The following is a 20,658-nucleotide window of genomic DNA, read 5'->3' on the forward strand; positions in this document are numbered from 1 at the left end:
GAAGTAGCATACTTGTTACTTTGTATAGCATTGAAAACATTTCTTTCTTTTTTTGAGAGAGAGCGAATGGGGGAGGGGCAGAGAAAGAAGGAGAGAGAGAATCTTAAGCAGGTTCCACACTTAGTGTGGAGCCCCACTCAGGGTTCAATCTCACAACCATGAGATCATGATCGTGAGATCATGGCCTGGACCCAAGTCAAGAGTCTGACACTTAACTGAGCTACCCAGTCACCCCTGAAAATACTTCGCTGTAGCTGTTTCCTTTGCTTTGTATTTTAATTTTAATAATTTGTGAGGTTCATTTTTCCCTTTTGATTATTCATGACTGTAATTTCCATAAAGTATGCTTAATCTGCTTCTTTAAAGGTACCTGTTAATTTCTTCCTGTGAACAACAATAAAATTAGTGTACTTCTTTACCCCTTTCACCTAATTTTGACTGTACTCTCTTTTATTGTCAACTTTGAACTTTATAGTCAATGGTAAATTGGCTGTCTTGGCTCACAGTGCCTTTCCTTGAGGATTTTGAAAACATTGCTCCTCTGGTTTCTACTGAGTGTTGATGTGGAAAAGGGTGAAGCCAGTCTGATTTTTTTTTCCTCTTTTAAGTGTCTTGATTTGGCAGGAGTTATTGGGGGACAACTGAATGTAGAAAGTGTTGTTTTCAGTATATAGATTAAAATGTCTTTTCTGGAATAGGTCTGTGAATTATATTTTGAAATACTTGTTTTATTTGTAAACTAAGTTTTCTCTTTCAGGGATTCTAGTTATGAATATTTAGATCTCTGTTGCCTATCTTTGGCATCTATTATTTTCTCTTTAGTCTTTCTTTGCTTTTTATTTGTTTGGATTTTATTTTTCTTGATTTTATAATTTGTCTTCTATATCTCTTACAATATTTTCCACAATGCCTGTTTTTCCTCGTATATCTTCAGACTTCACTTTATTTCTATAATAGTATTAATTCTTTATTTCTTTCCTATAATCTGCCAATTAGTGTTTCATTATGTCTTCGGTACCATCTTGCAACCTCTTCCATAGCTCATATCTCTGCTTTGTGCTCTTTCTTCAAAGAAGCAGTTGCATCATTTAAAAAATGTTGGTTATGGCTTTCATCTGCCTTGATGGTTTTCTTTAAATTTTACATATATTTCAGCTATCTGATAGTTTTTTATTTTGTTACTTTTTAATTTTTTTTAAGTTTATTTATTTTGAGAGAGAGGGTGCCCATGAACAGGGGAGGGGCAGAGAGAGAGGGAGAGAGAGAATCCCAAGCAGGCTCTGTACTGTCAGTGCTGAGCCCAACATGGGACTCAAGCCAATTAACTGAGCTGAAATTAAGAGTCAGACATTTAACTGACTGAGCCACCCAGGTGCCCCTATCTGACAGTTTTTTTAAAGATGATGTTTTTATTTCTCCATCTGCCATTTATTTATCCTTATTATTTTCTTATACTCTTGTACTTCTCCTTATTTTATTTTGATTACTGCAGTTTATTTTTTTACTTTTTAAAGTTTATTTATTTATTTGGGGTGGAGAGGGGCAGAGATAGAGGGAGAGAGAGAGAGTCCCAAGTAGGCTCCGTGCTGTCAATGCAGAGTCCAATGTGGGGATTGAACCCAAGAATCGTGAGATCATGACCTCAGCTGAAGTTGAATGCTTAACTGACTGAGCCACCCAGATGCCCCAATTACTGCATTTTAGAGAAAGTCATTTTTTTTTTTTCTGGACAGGCTACTTGCCCAAAGTGCATATTGCAGAGGAATTAGAACTATGCTTCTTATGACCAGAGAGTTTTATGTGTGAGTGTGTTTAGCCTTTAATGTTTCCCAGTGAATAGAGGTAGGCAATTGTGGTATCTCTAAGTAGAATCTTTTATCTATTGCTTACATTTAAAATTTTGAGTTTACACAGGACTAAATAGTCTGATGTGCACAACAGTGACTTTTCTGTGTTAACTCTTTCCTTGTTTCTATAACTTCTTGGGACCAAACCTACCCCAAGAAAGCCTCCATTTGTAGCTCAGGGATGCCATTGCCACTGTTGCAAAGTGTTTAGGTAGAGTCTGCCCCTCATCTAGAAGTGTCTTTGGTAGGCTTTCTCTGTAATCTACAGACATGGGCAAATTCTCTTCACTTCCTTACATACTCATCTGGCTTTAATCTCTGTTACTGTTGGAAACTTTTCACCTGTTTTATAATTTTTAGTTTCAGTTCTTTCTTAATTTCATTGAAGATGGGGTTTCTATTTTCATTCTTTTGTTCTTTTTGCTGCCCCTGGGTAATTCCTAGGAGGAAAAAGAGGCAGTGCTGGCTTCAGGCTGCTATGTTAAAAAAAGAAGTTTCTACCTCCTATTTCTTTCATTACTACTACCTCAGTTTTCTCATGTTCTATGAAGTCATTTTCTTTCCTAAAATTTCTCATTTGAATATTGCACTCTGTTCAAGTCAAATTCTTATTTTTTAAGATTACTTTATTTATTTTGAGAGAGAGAGAGTGACCAGGAGAGGGGCAGAGAGAGAGGGAGAGAGAATTCCAAGCTCCGTGCTGTCAGCACAGAGCCTGGCTTAGGGCTGGACCTCACAAAGTGTGAGGTCATGACCTGAGCCAAATATCAAGAGTCAAACGCTCAACCCAACCATATTCAAGTCAAATTCCTAAACTCTACAATTAAGTACTCATATTTACCCCCTTCAGTTTGAAACTCCCTTGTGTTTGGCTCCATGGCATTGCACCAAATGGATTTATCTACTTCTCCGTCTAGTTAGTTCTCTTTTGTTTTGTTTGTTTTTGTTGAATTGTTTTTGCCTCTTTCTAATTTTGGAATTCTCTTAACGACATTTTTTTTTTTTTTTTGAGAGAGACAGAGAGAGAGCATGAACAGGGGAGGGGCAGAGAGAGAGAGAGAGAGAGAGAGAGAGAGAGAGAGAGAGAGGGATACACAGAATCCAAAGCAGGCTCCAGGAAGCCTGATGTGGGGCTTAAACCCATGAATACAAGATCATGACCTGAGCTGAAGTCAGATGCTCAACTGACTCAGCCACGCAGGTACCCCTCTTAACAACATTTCTTTCACACTCTTTTTTAAATATGAAAGGTAAAATAGCAAAGCTTAAATGGAATATATCACTAGAGAATATCTTCATAACATTGGGGATGGGAAGGGATTCTTTTTTTTGTTTAATTTTTTTATAACATTCATTTATTATTGAGAGACAGACACAGAGCGTGAGCAGGGGAGAGGCAGAGAGAGGGGGAGACACAGAATTGGAAGCAGGCTCCAGGCTCCGAGCTGTCAGCACAGAGCCCGACGCGGGGCTCGAACTCACAAACTACGAGATCATGGCCTGAGCCAAAGTCGGTCACCCAACCAACTGAGCCACCCAGACCCCAAGAAGGGATTCTTAAGATATAAAAATCACTAGCCATAAAGAATATGTTTGAGTAATTTGAATACATTAAAATTCAGAAATTGTTACTGTCAAAAGATACCATGAAGAGCATGAACAGATTAGGCACAGAGTTGGGAAATATTTTTGTATCTCAAAAGGGCTCTAATAGAGAATATACAAAGAAGTATATATTCTATTATTTGTATGTCACAGTTTATTTGTTTTATTATTGAATGACATTTGGATTGTTTCATGGTTTTGACTGCTACAGGGATTGCTGCTGTGAACATACACACACACGCATGCACACACACACACATCCTGGTGTACATATGCCTACATTTATAAAGGTTGTATAGGGAGGGAATATCTAGGAATAGAATTTCTAGGTCATAGAGTATTCATAGTTTCTACTTTAGTAGATAATGCTAAACCGTATTATAAAGAAAATGGATTAACTGCAGCTACATGTTTCAACTTGGAGAAATTTCACAAACTATATTCAGTAAAAGAACTAAGACCAAAAAATATTATATACCATATGATTCCATTTACATAAAAATAACTAACAGGCAAAAATTGAACTGTACTTTTTACAGATGGATATATAGGCAGTAAATAAAGAAAAACAAGAAAATGGCTACCACCAAGGTCAAGGTTGTGAGGTCTCCAGGGGAGAGGAGAGGTTGTGATAGCACAGTGACATACAGGAACCTCCCAAGGTAGTGATGGTGATGGTATGCTCTCTTTCTTGAATTGTGTTTTGGGTACACTGGAGTTCATTTTATAATAATTTGTTAAAATTCATATTTATGGTTTTATGGGTTTTTCCTATATATTTCATAATGAAAAGGGCTTAAAAAATAAAACCTGAGAACTGATTTGAATGAACATAATTTAAGGTACCCTTAGGCAATTTGTCTTCCTATTTCACTTTAAATATAATAGAGGGAGGATTAAAAGAGGTACAGTAACTTTGTAGAGCTCTTTTTTTAATCTAAATCCGTATCTGTGTCACCATGGTGTTCAAATAAAGTAATAGATGCCATTTTAGCAAAAATATAGGGTTTTTAAAGTATTTTTCCAGTTTTATTAGAAATAATTGAAATACATCAATATATACACCATGATAGTTAGATTTACATTTATTGTGAAATGATTATCATAATAGGTTCAGCAAACCTTTATCTTTTCATATAAATACAGTAAAAAGAAAAAAAGGAAAAGGAAAAAATTCCCCTTGTGATGAGGACTCTTAGGATTTACTCTCAGGGCACCTGGGTGGCTCAGTTGATTTAGCATCCTACTCTTGATTTCAGCTCAGGTCATGATCTCCCAGTTCATGGGATCAAGCCCTGCTTTGGGATCTGTGTGACAGTGTGAGCCTGCTTGGGATTCTCTCTCTCCTCTCTCTCTACTCCTCCCCCTGTTTGTGCTCTCTCTTTCTCTCTCTCTCTCTCTCAAAATAAAGAAATAACTTTTTTTTTGTAAAAAAAAGGATTCACTCTCTAAACACTTTTCCTATGTAATCATACAGCAGTTTTAACTCTACTCATCATTTTGTACATTACATCCTTAGTATTTATTTATCTTATAACTGGAAGTTTATACCTTTGACCACCTTCCTCTATTACCCCTTCCCCACCCTCGACCTCTGGTAACCACAAGACTGATCTCTTTTTCTGTGAAGGTTTTGTTTTTCTTTTAGTTTCTACATATAAGTTAGATTGTACAGTACTTCTTTTCCTGTCTAACTTGCTTTACTTAGCATAATGCCTTCAAAGTCCATCCATCGTGTTGCAAATGGTAGGATTTCCCCATTTTTTTTTATGGCTGAATAATACTACATTGTATATATGTATATATTACAACTTTTTTATCCCTTCATCTATTGATGGACATGATTGTTTCAATGTCTTTGTTATTGTAAATAATGCTGATATGAACATGAGGGTGCAGATATTTTTTTGAATTGATGTTTTTGAATTGATGTTTTTGTTTCCTTTGGATATGTTCCCAGAAGTGGAATTGCTGGATCATATGGTAGTTCTATTTTTATTTTTTTGAGGGTCTTCCATACTATTTTTCATAGTGGCTGCACCAATTTATAATCCTACCAATAGTGCACAAGGGTTCCCTTTTCTTAACATCCATGCCAGCATTTGTTATCTTGCGCCTTGTTGATGATGGCCATACTAACATGTATGAGGTGATATCTCATTGTGGTTTAGATTTACATTTCCATAATGACTAGTGATGTTAAGTATCTTTTCATTACCTGTTGGCCTTTCATATATCTTCTTTGGAAAAATGTCTTTCCCCATTTTTAAATTGGGCTATTTGATGGTTTTTTTTTTTGCTATAATTTATCGCTGTTAGTTTTTTTTGCTGTTCTTTATGTATTTTGGATATTAACTCCTTACCTAATATATGGTTTGCAAATATTTTTTCCCATTCCCTAAGTTGTTTTTTCAATTTGTTGCTGTGAGGAAACCTTTTTAGTTTGATTTAATCCCACCTGTTTATTTTTTATTTTGTTGCTTGTAATTCAGGTGTCATATCCAAACAATCATTACCAAGACCTATGTCAGGGAGCTTTTTTCCTATGTTTTCTTGTAGGAGTTTTATGGTTTCAGGTCTTATTTTTAAGTCTTTAACCCATTTCAAGTTAATTTTCGTGACTGGTTTAAGATATAGGTTCAATTTCATTCTTTTCCGTGTGATTATCCAATTATCCTAGTACCATATATTGAAGAGACTTTTTTTCTCCTTTGAATATCCTTGGCTTCCTTGTCAAATACTAGTTGGCAGTTTATACTTGGGTTTATTTTTTGGCTCTTGATTCTGTTCGCTTTGTCTATTTGTCTGTTTTTATGCCAATACCACACTGTTTTGATGACTATTGCTATATAGTATAACTTGAAATCAGGAAGTATAATGCCTCCTGCTTTATTCTTCTTTTTCCAGATTTCTTTGGCTATTCAGGGTCTTTCATGGTTCCATATAAATTTTAGGAGATTTTTTTCTACTTCTGTAAAAAATGCCATTGGAATCTTGATACAGATTGCATTGAATCTTTTGGTGGGATTAACATCTTAATAATATTAATTCTTCCACTATGTGAAGACAGGATACCTTTCCTTTTCTTTGTGTCTTCTTTGATTTCTTTCATCCATGTCTTACAGTTTTCAGCATAAAAATTTTTCATTTCCTGGTTAAATCTATTCCTATGTCTTTTATTGTTTTTGATGCTGTTGTAAATGACATCAATTTCTTTATTTCTTTTTCAGAAATTTCACTGTTATAGAAATGCTACTGATTTTTTTTGTATGTTAATTTTGTATCCTGCAACTTTACTGAAATCATTGATTACATCTAACAGATTTCTGGTTGAGTCTTTATACCAAATCTATGTATAAAAGTATGTCATCTGCAAACAGAGACAATTTTACTTCTTTCTTTCTAATTCTTATAGCTTTTACTTCTTTTTCTTGCCTGATTGCTGTAGCTAGGACTTCCAGTACTGTGTTGAATAGGAGTGGTGAGAGTGAGCATCCTAGTCTTGTTCCTGATCTTAGAGGAAAAGTTTTCATCCTGTCACCATTGAGTATGGTGTTAGCTGTGGACTTGTCATATATGGCCTTTATTATGTTGAGATATGTTCCTTCTGAGCCTAATTTACTGAGTTTTTATCATGAGTGGGTGGTGAATGTTGTCAAATGCTTTTTTGTACTTACTGAAATGATCATATGATTCTTTTCTTTCATTCTATTAATAAATGTGACATGTAACATTGATTTGTGTGTGTTGAACTATCTTTGCATCACAGAGATAAATCCCACTTGATCATGGTGTATGATCTTTTATTGTGCTGCAGAATTCAATTTGGTAGTGTTTTACTGGCAATTTTTACATCTGTATTCGTCAGGGATATTGGTTTATAGATTTCCTTTTTAGTAGTGTTCTTTTCTAGTTTTGGTGTCAGGATAATGCTGATCTTGTCAAATAAATTTAGAATTGTTTCCTTCTCTTCAGTTATTTGGAAAAGTTGGAGAAGAATTGGTTTTAATTCTTTAAATGTTTAGAAAATTCACCAGTGAAGCCACCTGGTCCTGGGCTTTTCTTCATTAGGAAGTTTTTAATTACTGATTCAGTTTCTTTACTAGTAATTGATCTATCCGTATTTTTAATTTCTTTCTGATTCAGTCTTGGTAAGTCATAAGAAATACAGTTTGTAAAGTAATTCCTATTTGTGTGTGTGTGTGTGTGTGTGTGTGTGTGTGTGTGTGTGTGTGTATCCTCGCTTGTAGTTTAAAATTTCTTTTTGGTTTGCCACATAATGCTGCTATGGAATGAAATTCAAAATACTTTTCTCTGTTACATTTCCAGAATGATGTCACCATCCTTAAGGACAGGAATATGTCAACATAGCAAGAACATATACCTTGGTTAGATTATTTCTTATTAATAGTAGAAGAGGTGCTTTGGAGATTTCTTCCTGGATTCTGACATGTTTATGGGGAAAACAAATGTGAAGCTACTTACCAGCTTTGCATTTTCTCATTCTCTGATGCATTAGGAGTATTGTGGATTTTTTAAGAGTTTTTTTTAAGTTTATTTATTTTGAGAGAGAAAGAGAGTGAGAGAGAGCCTGTGCAAGGGAGGTGCAGAGAGAGAGAGAGAGAGAGAGAGAGAGAGAGAGAGAATCCCAAGCAGGCTCCATGCTGCTAGCACAGAGCCTGATGCGGGGCTTGATTCCATCAACTGTGAGATCATGACCTGAGCCAAAATCAAGAGTTGGATGCTTAACCAACTCAGCCACTCAGGTGCACTGTGACAAGAGTACTTTAATAGAAGTAATGTTTACTGAAAGAATATACAATTTAAGTAACATTAAAATTCTGAATATATTCTTCACATCCATAATAAATCTGCGTATGTTATTATTGTTTTTTTAACTCCAGAAATGGATCTGAATTTATTCTGTTTGGCATCCTTAGTGACATCTCTTGGCATTCTTACATCTCATGTAACCCACCCCCCCACCACCCGCCACCGACCAGAAGGGAGAGCAGGGCCATTTATAAGTGAATATGAATGTTGGTAATATCAGTGACATTTACATCTCTTCATAATCTCTTGCAGTCATGCTTTTGACTCTACCCAGCCTGCTGAAAAAAAAACCAAGTTAGATGTGTAGCTTTTGTGTAGGGAACAGATTCCTTGATCAGCAATACAGTCTCTTTAGTTTTTTTGTCCAAAATTTGGCCCATTTTCAGTGTTACCAGTCTGGGTTTCCAAAGCCATTTAACATTCCTGTAACTCAGATATAGCAGTTACCTAATTTAGCTGACAGCAATGTGAATTTTTTTTTTCTCTCTAGTCCTTTTGATGTTGATGAAACAGAAACTATATGTTCTAGCACTGCTAATTAATTTTTTTGTCTGTGTGAATTTGGGTTAAAGATAAATGAGAGTAACTATTTTTAGGCTTATTGGAATTCCTCATCACTGTTTCTTATCTTTTACTTTTCACTGTATAATTCTGTTTTATTTTAATGCAGGTACAGCCTGACTATTTGGACTGGGAAAAATGATAACTATTCCATTGAAGATTTGCTTTGCATTAGAGACCATTTTGACAAAAAACAAGTTTTCTATGACATCTTGGAACCACAAAACCATGAATTTAAACAAGCCATTGGAGTCAAAGTTAATCTCTAAGAAGATTCTTCTAAGTTATTTCATGTTTTGGTTTCATAATCCCCTGCTTTGGTCTGAACTAATTACCACATAAATTATGATGATTGATTTATTCTCCACATCATCTAATCAAAGAACACTTAGTGCTTACTTTATTAGGCATATATCCTTATGATACTGTACTTACTTAAAAGATTTGAAAAGAGGAGGGGTGCCTGGGTGGCTCAGTCAGTTAAGTGTCCAACTTTGGCTTGGGTCATGATCTCACAGCTCATGGGCTCAAGCCCCATGTCCAGCTCATGGGTTCAAGCCCCATGTCAGGCTCTATGCTGACAGCTCAGAACCTGGAGCCTGCTTCTGTCGCTCTCTGCCTCTACCCCACTCATGCTGTGTCTTTCTCTCAAATATAAATAAACATTAAAATTTTTTTAAAAAGATTTGGAAATAAGATATTTCAGTGGGCCTGTTCTAATAATAATTTAGGAAGATTATGCTTTAAAAACCTTTATAAAAATATGATTTTGATATACTAAAGGTAATTGAAAGAATTTACATGTTATAGCTTGGATATAAATCACATTTTGTTGCCACTTGTATTACAGAGATTCAACAAAACTCTGGCACCCTCTTTCTTTTTTCCTGGAGAACTGGTTATTTCAGAAATTACAGAAGAGTAAGAGGGCTTTAAAAATGTTCTAACTTTCACACAGGTGAGCACCTTTCTCATGACAGAATAAAATCCACTTACTGAAAACAATATAGATTAAATTAGATGGATCTAACATTTCCATATTGTTGGGAGCATGCTGGCAACTGTGTATCTATTTTGTATTCTTTATTTCCATCATAATATTTTATCTATAGTGAGTACAATACTACTGGAGAGCATAATTTTTTTTTTATTTAGCCACATGGTTTCTTTTTTTTTTATGATACAATTTATTGTCAAATTGGCTTACATACAACACCCAGTGTTCATCCCAACAAGTGCCCTCCTCAATGCCCATCACCCATTTTCCAATCTCCCCCATCCCCATCCACCCTCAGTTTGGTCTCTGTATTTAAGAGTCTCTTATGGTTTGCCTTCCTCCCTCTCTGTTTGTAACTATTTTTTCCCCTTTCCCTCCCCCATGGTCTTCTGTTAAGCTTCTCAAGATCCACATATGAGTGAAAAGATATGGTATCTGTCTTTCTCTGCCTGGCTTATTTCACTTAACATAATACCCTCCAGTTCCATCCACATTGCTGCAAATGACCAGATTTCATTCTTCCTCATTGCCAAGTAGTATTCCATTGTATATATAAACCACATCTTCTTTATCCATTCATCAGTTGATGGCCATTTAGGCTCTTTCCATAATTTGGCTATTGGTGAGTGTGCTGCTATAAACATTGGGGTACAAGTACCCCTATGCATCAGCACTCCTGTATCCCTTGGGTAAATCCCTAGCACTGCTATTGCTGGGTCATAGGGTAGTTCTATTTTTAATTTTTTGAGGAACCTTCACACTATCTTCCAGAGCAGCTTGAAGAGTAGAATTTTAATCCTAGTGACACATCATTTGATTTTCATTTCTCACCAGCACCACCTTAGTTCAGGCCCTTATTTTACTGTTAGAACTTCAGAAACTTGTTCTTCATGTCTTCATTGTTCACACTCTACTCAGAGATGCTCTGAGTATTTCTGCTGAAGAATGCTTTTATAAGTGCCTCTTGCAAATTAGAAACCTCCAGGGGCCTCTTACATGCAACTTTATTGAATTTTACTCTTAAAGACCATCCACAATGTAGCCCACTCTAAAAGTCAATTCAGTGACCTTCAGTGCTTCATTTCAAAAATGCCTGCAACATCAATGGTCTCCAGACCTTCCTTTAACAGTTAATTTTAACTATTTAATATTGTTCACTAATTATGTCATACATGTTAGTTATATTTCTTCAGCTAGGTTATAAAGCCCTTCATGGTAAGGGTGCATTCTTAACTGTCCTTTATAGTATGTGGCTTAGTCTTGAGCAAGGTATTCAGAAAAATATGTACTTCTTTCATTTATTAAAAAGAAACTTACTAATGAATGTCCTAAGATATGTAATTTGCCTTGGTTTATCAGCCATTTTCTCCCAGAAGATAAAGTGGTATATAGTGAAAATATAATTTTGAATTCAGATAGACTTCCCTTACAGCCCCATCTCTGTCCCTTACTAGCTATAGATTTTTGGAAATATTTAACCTCATTGAATCTTGATTTCCTTATCTATAAAATGGAGGGAAAATGAGGATTTTCTTGTAGTTGTTATGAAGATTGAGATTCATGTAATAGAGGATCTAGCTCAATGCTCAACGCATAGTAAGTACTCAACAGACAAGGTTAGTTCCCTTCTTCTAGACTTGTCATATGATCATATCCATTGTAGATAAATACAGTGAGGAGTATAACATGAAACATTGTAGACATAGAAGTATTTAAAGAAGACAATTATATTTCCACTTTAAATTTTAGCTCCAACTAAATACAGTCCTATTTGTCAAATAATACCTAAAACTTCACTTTCTATGGTTGTTTGCCAAAAACAAAAGATGAAATTTTATAATTACAAAATTTTAACAATTGGAATGAAGAATAATTTAAAATTATAATAAAAAGTAAAGCTTAGTTTACAAATTTTCTAAATGAACTGCATTTCAATGAGGTTTTAAATAAAATTTCATTTGTCCAGAAGATTATTTTTGCTACTTGATTATTTGACCCTTGATAATAGTTTTAAAAATATTAATCTTAAGGCAAAATTCTTTTATTTTGAGAACTTTTTTCAACTTTTTTTTTTTTGGGGGGGGGGACAGAGAGAGACAGAGCATGAACGGGGGAGGGGCAGAGAGAGAGGGAGACACAGAATCGGAAACAGGCTCCAGGCTCTGAGCCATCAGCCCAGAACCTGACGCGGGGCTCGAACTCACGGACCGCGAGATCGTGACCTGGCTGAGGTCGGACGCTTAACCGACTGCACCACCCAGGCGCCCCATATTTTGAGAACTTTATCAGCTGAGTATCACTTAGATTAAGATTTAAAGCTGTGTTTACTATCAGCAATAGCCAAAGTATGGAAAGAGCCCAAATATCCATTGATGGATGAATGGATAAAGAAGATGTGGTTTATATACACAATGGAGTATTATTTGGCAATCAAAAAGAATGAAATCTTGCCATTTGCAACTACGTGGATGGAACTGGAGGGTATTATGCTAAGTAAAATTAGTCAGTCAGAGAAAGACAAAAATCATATGACTTCACTCATATGAGGACTCTAAGAGACAAAACAGATGAATATAAGGGAAGGGAAACAAAAATAATATAAAAACAGGGAGGGGGACAAAACAGAAGAGACCCATAAATATGGAGAACAAACTGAGGGTTACTGGAGGGGTTGTGGGAGGGGGGATGGGTTAAATGGGTAAGGGCACTAAGGAATCTACTCCTGAAATCATTGTTGCACTATATGCTAATTTGGATATAAATTAAAAAAAAAAAAATAAAATAAAATAAAAGAAGTTTTGAAAAGACAAACAAAACAAAACAAAGAATTCATCAGTTGCCTTATAGAGTCAAGGTACAAATTCTAATTCATCTCTATATCCTAATTTTAAAAAATGGAAATTTTATAAATGATACTTTTAATGATATAATAAAAAAATGTTGAAAGACTAAAAAAAAAAGATTTAGAGCTGTATTTTAAATTGTTTTTGGGAACAAAAATATGTAAGGGAATTATAAAATGTATGCTGTTGAAAATAAATTATTAGTGGATATTCACATGGAAAAAAAATAACTTTGATCCCTACTTCATACCATACACAAATAATAATTTGACTTGAATCTTAGGTCCAAATGTGAAAACTAAAATTAAGGATTTAGAAGAGAATGAAGGAGAATGTTTTCGTGACTTTGGAGTAGGCAACAATTTCTTTTTTTAATTACAGCTTTGTAGAGGTATAATTGACATATAAAATTGTCAGATGTTTCCAATTTTTTTCCTATTTCCCCCACATCCAAGGCAATGATGTCTCATAACACAACACTAATCATAAAAGAAAAAATTGATTGGGGTGCCTGGGTGACTTATTTTGTTGAGTGTCTGACTTCAGCTCAAGTTGTGATCTCAGGGTTCCTGAGTTAGAGCCCTGAATGGGCCTCGTTACCATCAGCACAGGGCCTGCTGCGGGTCCTCTGTCTCCCTCTTTCTTCTCCCCTCCCCTGCTCAATGTCTCTCTCAAAAATAAATAAAACATTAAAAAAAAGAAAAAAATGGGTTAATAGGCTTTATCAAAATTTAACACTTCTCATTAAAAGACTCCATTAATACCTATCTGACAAAGGTCTCATACTCAGAATCTTTGGAGAACTCCTATAAACTAATTCTTAAAAAGAAGCTAAACAACTCAATTAAAAATGGGCAAAAGAACAGACACTTCATAACTTAGTTAATAAACAATAATTATAGGGGCACCTGGGTGGCTCAGTGGGTAAGCGGCCGACTTCGGCTCAGGTGATGATCTCGCAGTCCGTGAGTTCTAGCACTGTGTCGGGCTCTGTGCGGACAGCTCAGAGCCTGGAGCCTGCTTCAGATTCTGTGTCTCCCTCTCTCTGACCCTGCCCTGTTCATGCTCTGTCTCTCCCTGTCTCAAAAATAAGTAAACATTAAAAATAAATAAATAAATAATAATTATAAAAAGGCCTTAATGTAGGAGAATGCAATACAATGCTATATGAACAGTGAGACTCTACATTTATCAATATGGAAAGATGTTATTTTGCAGGCTGCAGAACAGATGTTTGGTATCCTATTTATGTAAAGTTATATGACATTATATGCATTTGTATACATAGGAAAATATTTGGGAAGTATAACTTATTTTTCCCCTCCAGGTTCTCAAGTCTAATGTTTGGTGTTGAGAACTCATGGCATCCAAGGGCTATTTCCCAAGTTTGGCAGAGCAATCCTGGTCCTAGAAGAGACTTTGGTACGAGATCCAATTGTTCAAAAAAAATCAGAGCTTTGAAAAGTACGGTTGAGGAGCGCCTGGATGGCTTAGTCAGTTAAGCATCCAACTTTGGTTCAGGTCATGATCTCATGGTTCGTGAGTTGAAGCCCCACATTGGGCTCCATGCTGACAGCTCAGAGCCTGGAACCTGCTTTGGATTCTGTATTTCCCTCTCTCTCTGCCTACCCCTGCTCACACTCTGTCTTTCTCTCTCTCAAAAATAAACATTAAAAAAAAAAAAAGTATGGTTGATATGGCCCTGTAAAAGTGATGTCATTACTAATTAGTCAGATATATACTCATTTACCAAGAGGGAAATTGTTAAAGATTATTCACAACAGATTGCTTACTTGCTTGTTTGTTGGAGTTAAAATCTTGGGGTTTTTCCTTGTAATTATAAAAATTAAGTACCTAGTGAATATATAGAAAAATGCCCTAGCTCTCATCTTGAAATTTAAGGTATGAGCCTGCCTAGTAAGAGCCTACAATCTGCTTATAATAATAAATCTGTGAATCAATGCAAGGAAAAGTTCACTGATAGAAAGATGAAGATAGTAGCACTGAAGAACTTTTTATCTAGAAAATGGGAGTATAATGAATAAATGAAACCAAGACCACCTGATAACCAGGTCTTGGAAGAAGCCGGGCAGGATCTAGGAGTTCTTGGGACCTCAGCAGCAGGAGCTCAGGGTCTTTGTTCTAGTGTCCAGTGTACCACACCAGTGTCATTCTTTTACTTGTGACTGTGATTGCTTCTCTCCCTTCTTTGTGTCTAACATCCTTTGGGCAAGGACCTCGATTTATCCAGTCACTTGTGTCTTCAGGGCTTAATAGGAATACTGAGAGGAAGGAAGAGGCAGGCATTTAACTGATGTCTGATGGACTGAAGCTGTGCAAATAATTCAGAAATGATTTCTGCCTCAAGGATCTTAAAATCTAGGAAGAGAGATCTGTAGACAATAAGTTGGATATTTGCTGTAACTCCTGTGATGGAACTATACACCAGGTTGTGGCAACAGCATTTTGTTCTAATTGGGAGAAAACACTTAAAGGTGTGTCTTGAATGAGTAAGATTCACTAGGTAGAGTAAGAGAGGGAAGGGTCTTTCAGACAGAGGCACACGCGCAGAGGAACTCTAAGTGAGGGAAGAGACTTATCTGACCTGTTCAAAAAGTTTATAAAGACACCATACTATGAGGCTGGGCACTGAGGCAGGGGCCAGATTCATTTTCTGAGCCAAGGAGCTGGCTCCTTTTCTCTTAGGCCATAGGAATCATTCATTGCACCATTTTAAGTAGGGGAGCTTTAATACCGGTTTTGAGTGTTAGAAAGGTGTTTATAAGATTTGGAATTCTTGAAGTTAAGGGAGATGAAGCCCTGAATTAAGGTGGTAGCAAAAGCAGATGGAAATGCTCAAGAAACAGAGGAAAAAGGTGACAAAGGGAGAACTTGTAAGAGTTTTTAAGCTCGTTGAATGGAGAGTATGGGAGAGAGGGAAGAATCTAGCGAATCTATATTTTAATTAAAAAAATTTTTTAATGTTTATTTTTGAGAGAGAGAGACAGAGTGTGAGCAGGGGAGGGGCATAGAGGGAGAGGGAGACACAGAACCCGAAGCAGGCTCCACGCTCTGAGCTGTCAGCTCAGAACCCCACTCAGGGCTTGAATCCGTGAACCATAAGATCATGACCTGAGCCGAATTTGGATGCTTAACTGACTGAGCCACTCAGGCACACTGTGAATATATTGTTTGCTAGGTAACAGAAGGTCAAATGGTGCTACTAACCCAAACAAGATAGGACAGAGGCCACGTGTAACTATACTTTTCAGTTATTTGTTGATATTGCTCTTTTATACCAACTTGGAAAGAACGCTTGAAAACCCCATCTGCCTGTCCCTTAACTCACTCACCTCCTACTCTAACTTTAGAAAGGGTGCTCTTTTTTTTTTTAACTGGACCAGTTTCTTAAAGACTCTCTAAGTAATTGCTACTTTACTACATATTTTAATTATTACATAATTTTCAATAGTATAACTATTTCCACAGTCCCACCATCAGTGAAGAGAGAAAACAGGGCTTGAAAGGGGCCCACTCAGCCTCCTGCCCTGTAGGGAGGTTCTTGTTTCTATGCTTCTGCCTAAGAAAGGAATCAGTCTGACTAAATCTGGTGGCTGAACTCTTCTGGGCTTGCTTGCCACTACAGAATGTTCACTAAGGCTGGTCATTGCCTTTTTCTTTATGTTTTCCTTGGGATGAAGGAATGTAATAAGAGTTTGAAAATCTTAACCGAAATATTGACTGTGAGAGTCTTTTGCTACTTTGTGAATTCAAGAGATGATCAAAAACTCTGGATTAAAGTAGAGAGCCATGACCTCTTCACAGAGCCTGTTGAGCTCAGCCCCTAAACCAAGGTTTTTTAAGGAGTCTTTCATGACTTCCCCAGGCAGACCTGTGGGCTTTCTCCTGAGGTACCTTCTCTGCTGGATTATAATTATTTTACAGGTTTGTGTTTTGTTCTCAGCTGTGTTGTTTTAGAGGAAGAAACTATTCATTTTTATATGATGTCTGGTCAGAATAGGCCCCTAACAAATGGGATGGATGGATGGATGGATGGATGGACGGGTAACACAAAACCTCAGTAATTTTCTTAGACCGGTTATTCTTACAGTGTGGCGCACAAACCCCTCAGTGCCCCTGAGACCCTTTCAGGAGATTCATGAGGTCAAAACCATTTGTGAAATTGTTATTATTTCACACACAAAAAACAGGATTTCCCTGTTTCGTGTAAATACGATGATGTTGGAAAAACAATGGTGGGTGAAACTGTTGATGTCTTAGTATAAATCAAGTTCATGGCATCAGTTAGCAATCATATTCTCCACTGCCACACACTCACATTAGAAAGGAAAAAAAAAGACTTAGAAGTATCATCAATGATTCAGCAAAAATTATTATTGAACATTTATTAACATCTTGCCTCTTTAATGTAGTCTGTGTGACAAAATGGGAGGTAAACACAGAATAGTTCTGCTGTATACTGAAATTCAGTGGTTGTCCTAAAGAAAAGCACATGTTGCAAACAGAGCTAGTCATTTTTTTTCATGGGAAAAATATTTCCTGGAAAGAACAACTGACAGACTAATTATTCAGTCTTGGGTATTTGGCAAATATTTTCTCAAAAATGAACAAAGCAAGTTTGTCACTTCGAGGAAAACAACTGACAGTATCTGTTGCCAGTTACAAAACCTGAGCTTTTACATGAAAAATTAGAATTTGAATAAACTTGAATCCATCATTGTGAACTTGACAATTCCCAATGCTTAAAGACTTTTTTTCTGATATCAGTGGCAATATTAATAAATGTTATTTTTAATGTAATTTAATATAACATAATGTATTGTAATAAAATGTGTCAATATTTGGAAGATCTGAATAACTCAAAGATTCATTATTTTCCAAATGACTAGTCCATGATATTATAAAACCTTGCATGAGTAAGGAATCCATTCAAATTGCAAGATAGTACAGTGAATATAGTGTAATAGAATATGAAAATTCATTGATGTAGTTTCAGATTCCACATTATAGCTAAACTTTTAAGAAACTACCACTTACCCAAGTTTAAGTATAGTATCAAAGAAGACTATCCACAATTATCTGAAAAGCCCATTATTTCTTCCTTTTACAATTATACATTTGTGTGAAGCCATATTTTCTTCATATGTTTCAACTAAAACAACGTATTATAACAGATTGAATGCAGAAAGAGGACAATCCAGCTGTTTTCTATTAAGCCAAGGATTAAAGGGATTTGTGAAACCATAAAACAATACCACTCTTTTCACTAAGTATATTTTGGAAAATATAGTTATTTATTCTAACATGAATGGGTTTGTTGTTATTTTAAAAGAATTAGCATTTTTAAAGTTTTCCAGGTTTTTAAAAAATGTTTATTTTATTTTGAGAGAGAGAATGCATGAGCTGGGGAGGGGCAGAGAGAGAGAGGAGAGAGAGACTCCTAAGCAGGCTCTGTTTTGTGATCACAGAGCCCAACGTGGGACTCAGTCTCAGAAACTGCCAGATCATGACCTGAGCCAAAATCAAGAGTTGGATGCTCAACTGACCGAGCCACCCAGGCGTCCCAAATTCTCCATATTAATAGGACTCAAAGTTGCAGGTACAGAATAGCAATTTTTTGTTTTGAAATTGGTAAGAAGAACCTTTGGAAAGTGTTTTTGCCTGACAATCAAAATTTAAATTTCTGCCACTATAACCAATACTTATTGAATATGAAAATAAAACTAAGAAGTCATGTATGTGATTGAAGTCCAAAAATGTAACTAAGTTCAATCATTAATTTCAACTTTTCCCACTGAATCTAGAATTGTTAATACATAGACTGTCTCAATCTTTAAAAAGAGTTTAAAGATTTTTCATTAAAATGAATCTCATTAAATCTCTGATAAACATCCATCCTCTGCCTGTTTCCAAAAAAATGTGGTTCATATCTTCCTTGGACAGGGTTTTCCTTGGATAAACTGCTCTAGGAACTAAAGCGTTAATATATTTCTGTGACTTGAATTTTCTGGTGCCAGTTTATCTTAATTTGGAGGATTCTGGACTAAGTGTTTCAGTCCCTTCCGTATTTAAGATCAGCTATTTAATCTCAATTGAGTCTTTTATCTTCTGGCTAAATGATATCAATTCTTTCACCTCTTTTAACGTTTTTTTCCTAGATTTTTTATTATCTTTATCTTCTTACATATATATTGTATGATGTGCTATCTAGAATTAAAAAACTATTTCAGATTTGCTCTACCAGTAGTAAGATTCACTAGTAGAAACTGGTTAATCTTTTAACAATATAGTCTTAGCTTTGTTAGGAGTCCTGACAAACTTGTTAACTTAGTATCTAACTAAAACTGTTAGAGTTTTTCCATGTAAATTATTGATTTTCTAATCTTAAGCAATTGATTTTTAAAAACTAAATGTAGCCTACTCATGATCCTTATACTTTGATCCAATGTTTCAGCTAATTGAAATTCTTTTAAATTGTTTTTGTTGTGATTTGTTGTGTTAGCTACTCTTGCCAGATTTTCCTCTCCTGGCCTTCCCTTTAAGAAGTGTAGACATTCAGGGGGGCCTGGCTGGCTTAGTCAGGGGTTGGGGGGATAGTGTGTGTCTCTTGATCTCGGGGTCATGAGTTTGAGCCCCACAATGGGTGTAGAGATTACTTAAATAAATAAATAAACTTAAAAAAAAAAAAAAGAATTGTAGACATTCAAAGAAGGTATACAAGGAGATAGGTTGTCACCATGGGAAGGCCAATGGACAGCTCCAGTAAATTTAGTGGATTTACTATCGTCCAGATCTGGTCCTCTTACCTTGGAGACTTAGAAATGACTTAGAGGGGCGCCTGGGTGGCGCAGTCGGTTAAGCGTCTGACTTCAGCCAGGTCACGATCTTGCGGTCCGTGAGTTCGAGCCCCGCGTCAGGCTCTGGGCTGATGGCTCGGAGCCTCGAGCCTGTTTCCGATTCTGTGTCTCCCTCTCTCTCTGCCCCTCCCCCGTTCATGCTCTGTCTCTCTCTGTCCCAAAAATAAATAAAAACGTTGAAAAAAAAAAAAAAAGAAATGACTTAGAAATGTGACTTAGAGCTAAGGAATATTGGCACTAAACAAGGTTATATAAACTTAACCATTATTTTATTTAGAATCGTGACTTCCAAGAAGACTGTGCCTTCTTGTTTTAAAATGTAGGTTTTATTACTATTCACATATGTTGAAGCCAAGAGATCAGGAGACAGTTGTATTGAAAAATGTAGTTTGTTACTTAAAATTCCCAAGAGGAGGCAAGCGTTCTACATCACATAGGGCCAATGTGGGAAAGTACCAGGGTCTGCCTGGAGGCAGAGTAGTAAGGGGAAAACTTGGGAAAGACCCTTCATTATGGTTTCTGTAAGAATGAATGAGGCAGGGTAAGCAGGCTTAGGATTGGCTAGTTTGAATAATTTTGGTGGTTTCTGAGGTGTAGGAGCTGTCTCTGGTTGTTTGGTACCTGATCCTGGCTTGATTAGGGCAGGCGGGTAGTTGCCTTGAGTGAGAGAGCCCTGTGAGAGGCTGATAAAGGAGTTATTTGGAGTATATGGATTCTGGATTGGTTGGTTTGCATACATAATTGCATTGTGTATGCATTGCATACATAATGCATACATTGGTTGGTTTGCCACATTCTGTGGCAAGTTATTTTCTATCTCTAGGAATTAGCTAACCTTGGGAGGGGCAGTCCATCCACTGTCAACAAGGCCCTAAGATATCAAAGCATCAGAAAATAAACAAAATTAAAAAACATGATTAATACAATTGTCATCATCCTGACAAGTTAATTTCTTCCTTTATTTAAAAAAATGTGGGGGCGCCTGGGTGGCGCAGTCGGTTAGGCGTCCGACTTCAGCCAGGTCACGATCTCGCGGTCCGTGAGTTCGAGCCCCGCGTCGGGCTCTGCGCTGATGGCTCAGAGCCTGGAGCCTG

General features: G+C 36.3%; 1 protein-coding gene across 3 annotated transcripts in view; it reads left to right on the plus strand.

The window, feature by feature from the left end:
* FAM151B (family with sequence similarity 151 member B) overlaps positions 1–14,202 on the plus strand; it is a 39,883-nt gene extending 25,681 nt beyond the window's left edge. Inside the window, exons 6-7 of one of the 3 annotated variants that reach the window (XM_047088525.1) lie at positions 9,697–9,804; positions 14,014–14,202. In XM_047088525.1, coding sequence (XP_046944481.1) covers positions 9,697–9,793 — 97 coding nt within the window. In that variant the 3' untranslated portion in view covers positions 9,794–9,804; positions 14,014–14,202. Of the gene's footprint in view, positions 1–8,955; positions 9,356–9,696; positions 10,016–14,013 lie in introns of those variants that run through there. The other 2 variants (XM_047088519.1, XM_047088515.1) reach the window with 2 other exon arrangements.
* Positions 14,203–20,658: the final 6,456 nt, after the last annotated feature.

Source organism: Lynx rufus, unplaced genomic scaffold (assembly GCF_022079265.1).
Source record: "Lynx rufus isolate CCGP_SWC_20201006 ecotype Redwood Valley unplaced genomic scaffold, mLynRuf1.p SCAF_1, whole genome shotgun sequence".
Lineage (NCBI taxonomy): Eukaryota > Metazoa > Chordata > Mammalia > Carnivora > Felidae > Lynx > Lynx rufus.